Below are 9250 nucleotides of genomic sequence, written 5' to 3'. Positions count from 1 at the left end.
AACTGGGGAGAAATTTCCTGACAGTTAGAACAATTAATCAGTGGAAAAACTTGCCTCCAGTAGTTGTGAATGCTCCAACACTGGAAGTTTTTAAGAAGATGTTGGATATCCATTTGCCTGAAGTGGTATAGGGTCTCCTGCCTAGGCAGGGGGTTGGACTAAAAGACCTCCAAGGTTGCTTCCAACTCTGTTATTCTATTAATAATTGACTTAGTGGAACCAAGGATAAGGTAGTGCTTTATTTGATATTAATAGTTGGTGATTTTTCTTTTTGAAAAGAATTTATAAGGTGCACTTCAAAATATAATTTGGTAGCAGACAAAAAACAAATACAACTGCTACTGTGCAAAAATGCTAAAATATAGTGTGGTGTGTTTTATTTTCTAATTCAATTTGTAAAGGTCCCGTTAGAAACAGAAAAACACAGACATATCAGTTTGTTTTTAAATACTTCATTCATCTTAATTTTATGCAAATCACAAAAGAATTGTTACAAAGCTTTTGAAGTATACATGTAGAGAGAATTTATACAACTGACCTTTGCAAATTCAATCAATATGATACTGAATTTGCTGAAAAATGAAATGAGGCCACTACTTTTAACTGAAAATGCAATATTTTAAAAGTTACAAAGCAATGTTGTTTTAAAAAGTAAATCCATGCATTTAATAAAATAAAGCTGAAAGCTACTGACTTGACATTCTAACAATTTTTATAGTTTATAGTGTCAAAATGCCATTCTGTGAACTATGGTAAGATATTTTCCTGCAGTAAGCAAAAAGTATTTCAAATTTATTCTGTTAATTGTAGAATATGACCCTATTCCCATTTTATAATACAAAAGGTTAACATTTAACAAAAAGTAGGGGAAGCTAATGTCAGCTTTGACGTTATGAATTAAAACATGTAAAGCCTCACCTTTGCTTCAGTTTAAGCAGTTATTAATATGATCTAAGAAAATTCACTTCCTTCTGAAAACTGAGCAAATACATAAAATCATTTTTGCTGCCACCCCCTGCTCCTTGCATAGTCAAAACTGGCACCGATATTGCTTACCATAGTCTCAACAGAAAATGTTAAATCAAAACACCGTAGTTTGCTAATATCAAAATGAACTAATCTACAGAGTTTAGTTTTCAGAAAGGTTTGATGAAAATGAAAACATTCTAAAAGTTCCTTATAGCAAATAAAAAAATATAAAACTAGACCTTGTCATAAAAAACAAATATTCTATTGTAAAATTAGCTATTAATATAACTAATGAACCTGACACATGCAAAATTAGAAGCATAAGGCTGTTGTGTCAAATGCTTTTAGTAATATGTAATCAAAAAAAATCCTGCATCTTCAGGTGTTACCATACCAATTCCATTATTTGTATTACTATTTCAAAGTATATTAACATCCAGAAAATGTGTCTTTTAATAATTCAGGAACCATGATAAAGATACATTGTACCTAAAACAGTATTATCGTACTTTTCTGCAACTTTAATCAAACTGGAATGCTCAATAACGCTGTTAAGTTCAGGGATACTTTCAGCTGTATCTCCAAAACCATGGTAGTGTCCATAGTGCAATCTATCTCCAAGGTCATCCAACCATGGGGGCCTATTTGAAACAAGGCTACTTGGGCTTCCATTCAGATGTAAAGAACCACACATATCAGAAGCATTTAGAACCTTTGCTGGTTCCTCAACACTATGGCCATCATTGATTATATGGTTATGATCAGAGATTAGTGCATTAGGTACTATCAATGTTAGGCATTCTTCACGCCTGGAACTCAATCCATTGAGCTGTGGTGAGGAACTGAAGTCCAAATGTCCATTGATGATATTTCCATTGGCCAATGCTTTCAATATGGAGTTACTGCAATTCATATCTGTATTAAGAAATAGACCCATCAAGCACAAATTGACTCAAAATAAAAACCACCTTTTCTATACTCTTTTAAAAAAAATCTATAAATTAGACATCTCTTAGGACAAACTTATATTTTAGATCTTAACCAGTTTCTTTATGTATCAGGACACCTGTATCTGAGGAATCTTTGAAAACTGAATAGCTACTTTTCCGATAAAGAAAATAATCTAATCCAGACATAATGCAATACATACTTGCTTAACAGTATGTTGCATCAAACACAATGGGTTTGTCTCAAAGGTGTTTTTCCAAAAGGCAACTGGACCTTCTTGGGGGAGGGGTTTGGAAACGTTTCCCTTCTCATCCAAGAAGCTTCTTCAGAAGAAATGAAGAAGTTTCTTAGATGAGAAAGGGAATGCTTTCGAAGAAAGAAAACAAGTCCAGTGGCCTTTGGGAAAAAGTACTTTTGGGAAAGCATGACACAGATGATTGAGAATCTCCATAGACACAGTGGGTTTATATTAAGTACCTATGCCTAGGGCCTGTGGCATGTGTGCCACCTCTCAGTGGGCACACGCACTGTTGCCAGCTGCTTTTCTGGTTTCTAAAAATCCAAAGACCAGCTGGCTGGTGCGCATGGGAAACCCAAAGACCAGCTGGCTGGTGCGCATGGGAAACCCAAAGACCAGCTGGCTGGCGCATGCATGCGCACTGGCCAACTGGTCTTCAGGTTTCCAGTGTGCGCATTCCTGTTTGGGCTCTTGGTGCAGAAAAGGTTCACCATCACTGGTCTAGGGTAAACTGTAGGCATTTTTCCAACAGTTATTGTTAGCATATACTACATCATACAAAACTGCAAGAGGTATTTGGGGATAAAGGACATAAATACAGGTAGCCCTGGACTTAGGATTAGTTGCTTAACGAATGTTTGAAGTTATGATGACCTGAAAAAGGAGACCTGTGATCCAGATTTGAAGTTCTGACTGTTGGATCCCCTCTGTGGTTATGTGACCAAACTCCACAATCTTGGCAAGATGGTCCCAGTTATGGTTGTTTGTACCATCTCGAGGTTATGTGACCATGTTTTAAGAGTTTTTTTTAACCAAAATCCAGAACTTCTTTTTTTGGCACAACTGTACTCTTAGTGAGTCACGGATTTACTTAATGACTGCAAAAAAGATCATAAAATCTTTTTCATGTGACCAACCTGTTTTACAATCATCATGACACAGGACTATAATAGACAGACTCCATTTCTGTTGTATGTCAAGGACTACCTGTAATGTTAAGTGCAATTTTAAATGCTATAAAATCTTTGTTTTATAAGGTTTAATAGATACTAAACTAGTAAATAGTATAGTTATTTTAAGTTCAGACTACAATATGCATATAGTAAACAATAATTATGAAAATTCTTGGATTCCTACAATTATGAAAAGAGTTGTAAAAATTCAAGAATGGCTATGCAGTGTGTTATCAGCAATTTTATTTAAAATAAAAAGCAAAATGAAACCATCTTTAGAATGTACAATATTCCAAAGTGCCATTTATATACTACACCAATAAATCATGAGCACAATAATATCACAGACATAATGTACTTTAAATTGGACATTTAATGGAATTATTCATAAATAGGGCATGAAAATATTAATGTAGCCCTAGAGAACTCATTGCAAGAAATAATAAAATGTACAGAAAAAGTAGTGCTATGTTTGGCAAGTTCTATTTCTAAAGACGGGTATTTTTTGTTTAGGAGAATTTGGCTTTATTTTTGCAAAGTGCTAACTTTTATTAATACTTTCAGCTTCAGCACTGCAAGTGCACAAGTAATTTGTGATATCAATGTTTCACCTCAAGGGGACCATTTAATGTCACTGGCTACAATTTATTCAACTAGTCTACTGCTTTAGTTTCCCCCATTAGGTAACCTTGTTATACCATTAAAGGTAGTTTTTATGAGTCATGATTGCCAATTCTGTTTTGATTTACAAATCATAGTTTTGGATCAGTAAACCGGTTCATTTTGCACTTTCTACTAATAGGCAGACCAGTAGAATTTAGTATATTGGATGTTTAAGTTGAAAGAAATTTTAAATGCTGTAGGAAAAGTATTCAACACACAAAATATGCTAGTAGTTTTTTCCTCAACATTTATATAAAATTCTTGCTTCACATAAAGGCATTTCAAGTGAGAACAATTATTATATTGAAATTACTTTAAAACAGTAAAAACCTTAATTTCTATTAAAAAACACATCTGCAAAATATTTCTCTCTGCCTGAATGGTTTAGTAAGCACTGATTACTTCTAAGTAATCGCATATGGGTTTCTAACTCAGCTACCATTCAGATAATCTCTTCAATTATATACCAAAATGACTTAGTTATCCAATTTGCATAATGGATTTAGGCTTGGGAAAACTGTTATCAGTAAATTAAAATATTAAAATTTTCAGATAAAATCATACACCAAGAGGTATGAGTCCTCTTAAAATGCTCACTACCATTATTTTAACAGTGATTCAGAATCTTGGGTTTAATATAGATTCAGAATCTTATGTTTAGCATATCAGCTATACTTCATTGACTCCATCAAGGTGTGCAGTCTTCTCCATGGACCCCAAAGAGAAAAAAAAGTTTACAAACAGTTTTCACATACATAAAAGTTGTTTCCCACCCCTGTGGTGTAATTGAAAAACAAGCTACTGCTCAATTTGCAGCCATATCAGAATATTTTTGATGAACTTAATCGTGGATACTTTCCCCCTCTATCCCAATTTCCATTTTCCCCGCCGAAAAAGTAAACTGGTGGGAAGAGAACAGACTACACATGGCATGTTCCTAATGAAAATACTATCACCCATTTGTACCTAGAATTCTAGGATCACAACCCATAGAGTTGACTCATTTAGCTTGGCCTTAAGTGAACTCTTTTGAACCGAGAATATTCCCAATGTAAGTACCCACCCTTGAAAAGGAAATATTATTAATTACAAATGAAATTAATATGGATGACACTTTCTTTAGTTTTCCAATAGAAATTGTGGACTATTGATGATGGAATTAATTCAGTTAACATCAGCAGGAAGCTAAAAGGAAATATTTTAATGCATATGGAATAACTTGGGAACAAAACTGGTAGCACTTGTAGAGCTTTATTTGAAGATACTAAAACTGGTCTTATGATTATGTAGGCAGTGCAATTAGCTTTTTATTTAATCATAATAAATAATGTGTTAATTAAGCTATTAAGATTCTTTTTAAAAAAAGCAATACTCTGTAATCAAGGCACATGGCATGCACATTTAACTCAACACTGGCAATATTTTACACCCGAAACCAACACTTTCAAAATCTTACAAACACCTTCTACAAATATTCATGCTAATTAGGAAGCTTTAAGGTACTTTATAGCATTAAAATAGCTTAAGAGTTTGGACATACTCAATAAGGTAAAGCTATAGATAAAATGCATACTGATTCTTGCAACAACAAGGTGTTTGCATTGCGGAAACGGTGTAAATTTCAATCTCTTTGGGTTCAACAGAATCATTCTTCTGTTTTTTTTCTTCAACCATGTGCATTATCTTGTGGTTAACAGGAAACTCTTGTCTCCCACCTGATATAAGAGCAAACTCTCTATCAACATGCATATTGTTAGCATCCTCTTCATTTCCTCCATTTGTCATTGGTATTAGGCCATCAAAACTTTGATCTGTTTGAGAAAAAACATATTCAGAACAGTACACAAGTTCTTAATCCAAAATAAAAAAAAGTACACCTCTATAAAAAAAAAGGACAACACCAATGTTTTGGGCAGGTGATATGAAAGTCTTAAGGGTCAATCTCAAATCTCACCTCTACCAGTCTGTCTCCCAGGCCATTACAAATCTTGAACTCTATCTACTTCAGCATTTGCCATGTCAAGGTTTATAAACAATTCCTGTTTTACATAGCATGTTTTACTCAAAACTGGTCACCTGAATATACTGACTGTATTGATAATTTCAGAATGAGAGATACTTAACAATAGCACATTTTTCAGATTTGCTGTAAAAATATTATTCATTCAATTTCTTTAGCCACTCAACTCAACCAAGTGTCTCTGGGAGGCTTTCAGTTCTAAAATTATAGAACCATTGAAACAATGTAAAAAACATTAAAATAAAAATATCCATAATATAAATAACTATTAAAATGATGTAAAACATTAAAACCATGAAAACCCACAATATAAATAAGTATAAACAGCAGCTGTGATGATTAACCAAGTAATAGTAAAGCTAAGTAATGATTGCTTAACCCATTCAGGCCTGAATACATAGCCAAGTTTTTAAAGGTTTGCAAAAAGCCAACAGGATTGTAATCTCCAGGGGACAATATTTCATAAGGCAGGGTCTACAGCAGAAAAGGACTGTCTTCTAGTTCCTGCTAGTAGACACTCTGACTGTTTGGATCTGCAGCATGCCCAATTGGTTGGATGAGTAGAAACTCATGGAAAAAGATGGTCCTTCAGGAAACCCTGTTCCAAGTCATGTAGGGATTGAAAGATGACAACCAGCACCTTGAAACACACCGACAGCCGGTAGACCTCACAGAGTACTGTTGTTACATGTACTGTGTAGTGGGCACCATTTATTACCTGTACATTTTCCAGCAACTGAAGTTTCTGAATGCTAGAGCATGTTACAGTAATCTAAGTGGGAGGCTACAAGGACATAAGTGAAAGTGAGCAGGGACTCCCACTCCAGGAATGGACACAACTGAGTTGTGGATCTAGGAGGACCCCCTGCACTGGATTTGTGAGATAGTGCCACCCCATCCAGAACTAGAGATGGAAGAATCTTATCTCTGGAAGACCCAAACACCTGTAGCCATTGAGCCATACAAACCCAAACAGCCTCCAGACATCCACATCATCACTCAAGTGGTCTGGAGTAGAGATATAAAGCCGAAAGTCATTCACATATTGATGATATCTCACCCAAACTGAAGGATTACCTCACCTACTATTCCCATTTTTCAACTGGAGTGAAACAGATCCCCAAAGTCTCACCTTCAGTTCTAGCTTTCTTCATTCCAAAATTGTTCATATCTTCAAAAGATCGTTTTCGACTAGGCCCTCTTTGACTAGTATTCTGATGGACCCCATTTAAGGTGCCATTGCTATAGAAATGGTTCAATGGGTAGTTCTGAAGGTTGAAGAGCAACTGAGCACATTCTTGGAAGCCCTGGGTATGAGCAAGATCTGCTGCTGTCAGGCCACTGGCATTTCGTAAGCTGCACAATACAAATATATTGAATTACACCCCATAATAAAAATATTATGGTGACTGCTGTTGATTTTACTAATTCTGAAGATGAGCGTTTCTTTTCCCCCAGTAAGGGCATTTAAGCTATCCAGTTTAAAATTATATCACTAATCTTTTGAGCACATATCTGCATTCTAAGCAAAATTTGGGAAGCAGTACAATTAAGTATCATTATGTGCCATAAAAATTCCTAATTAAGTGCCTGAAATTGCTAAAACGTCTTGCCTGCAGCCTGAAGCATCTCACCTTTACATAAACTTCAGACATTTGATCCAACTCCTGACTTATATCATCTCTTTTATTAAAAGGAATTATCTGTAAATAAATATTCAAAATAATTGTTATAAGAGTCCGCAGCATTCTAGAATCTCATACCACGAAAATATTGCAGTTCTTCTTAACAATAAAAAGTAGGTATGCAGGTGTATATCTTGCCAATGTTTATGTTTTGTACTAAGCTGGCAGCTTATATCAAAGTTTGTGACATCATAAGTGGTAGAATATTATTCAGTTCCTTGAAGCACTATTGTACAAGATATATTAAGATTTTGAGCTTTAAAACTGAAATTATTCAGGCAGTTATCTGAAGAATTCAATACTTGCTGAAAACATGACAGAACAGACACATACTGCATATATAGGTAGAACAAAGAATAGCACAGAGAACAGTTAATTTTTTTCCCAATTACAAAATCCTGTGCCTTGTATATCTCTTAGATAAATCATGTAGCATAAGCAACACAGTATATTGTTAGAATGAAAAAACAGACTGTTGGGGTTATTTACGAAATAAGAGAAGCAAATGCCTGGAATAAAGTATTAATACATGCTTAATTCAAAGTGCAAAGAGATTTAGAAAGAATTCTGAGATGGGAATGTTTCAAGCCAAGTAGTCATTATTAAAGGGATGCTAAGATGCTGAGCTTGTCGATCAGAAAGGTTGGCAGTTCAGCGGTTCGAATCCCTAGCGCCGTGTAAAAGAGTGAGCTCCCGTTATTTGTCCTAGCTTCTAACAAACTACAGCTCAAAAGCATGTAAAAATGCAAGTAGAAAAATAGGAACCACCTTTGGTGGAAAAGTAACAGCGTTCCGTGTGCCTTGTGCATTTAGTCATGCCGGCCATATGACCATGGAGATCTCTTGGAAGGTGCTGGCTCTTCAGCTTTGAAACTAAGATGAGCACTGCCCCCTAGAGTCAAGAACAACTAGCACATATGTGCAAGGGCAACCTTTATCTTTGTAATTATTAATGAAATTGACTTTAATTTTTTGGTGGCAATCTGCAAGGTTGATATAGCTATGAGCTGAACTACAGATGTAATGCAATAAGAATAATTAACATCTCATGCAAGTGGGAATGGGTCAAGAACCCACAAACGTATTAAATTCAGGCTGGCAAACACATCTAATCTCAGAGATTGTAAGAAGGAAGATGTAAGTGGAAACCAAGACCATCATATAATAAACATCAGCGGAAATGTCTACTGTAATTGTAAGTGGAAACCAAGACCATCATATAATAAACATCAGCGGAAATGTCTACTGTAATTCTAAAAAAAAAATCTAAAATCAGTCTATATAGCTAATAAGCAATCCTAAGGGATTATGCTATTAGAGAAAATGGAGATTTATTCATAAATTCTCTTGCTTAATGGAGAACGAAAATTTTCAAGAAATGGTAAGAAATACAACAAAGGAGTCCGAAGAGCATACTATTAATAGACATTAAAAATTATTTATAGCAGCAGCAAGTATCTTGTAATGGAAGACTGTGGAACCGTTAAAACAATTAAAAGACATACTAAAAGTGGATCAAAATATTAAGAAACTACTCTGAACGAATTCTTTGTATATCTTTGCATATATATAGGGCAGATACTAGTGCCTGGATTAATCTTTTCAAGAAGGAAGCAGATAGACCAAGATGGACCAATCATGATAGATGGGATTATGAAATCTGTAGAAAAACAAAACTCATTTGAATGCTAGCTCAATTCATGTGGATGACATCAATAAATACAGTTTCAATAGCATCAAAAATCTTTCAGAATTGAGAGAATGAGCAATGTTA

At 34.8% G+C, this 9250-nt stretch overlaps 1 protein-coding gene across 2 annotated transcripts in view; it reads right to left on the bottom strand.

The window, feature by feature from the left end:
* Positions 1-436: 436 nt before the first annotated feature.
* Positions 437-9250, bottom strand: part of ANKRD10 (ankyrin repeat domain 10) — a 31577-nt gene continuing 22763 nt past the window's right edge. The window contains exons 4-6 of one of the 2 annotated variants that reach the window (XM_032226787.1): positions 6924-7147; positions 5487-5582; positions 437-1884 (exon numbers count right to left, since the gene is read on the bottom strand). In XM_032226787.1, the coding sequence (XP_032082678.1) occupies positions 1430-1884; positions 5487-5582; positions 6924-7147 (775 nt within the window). In that variant the 3' untranslated portion in view covers positions 437-1429. Of the gene's footprint in view, positions 1885-3080; positions 3143-5486; positions 5583-6923; positions 7148-9250 lie in introns of those variants that run through there. The other variant, XM_032226788.1, reaches the window with a different exon arrangement.

Source organism: Thamnophis elegans, chromosome 11 (assembly GCF_009769535.1).
Source record: "Thamnophis elegans isolate rThaEle1 chromosome 11, rThaEle1.pri, whole genome shotgun sequence".
NCBI lineage: Eukaryota > Metazoa > Chordata > Lepidosauria > Squamata > Colubridae > Thamnophis > Thamnophis elegans.
Note: the sequence above shows the minus strand (reverse complement) of the source record. Positions and strands in the feature narration are given on the sequence as shown.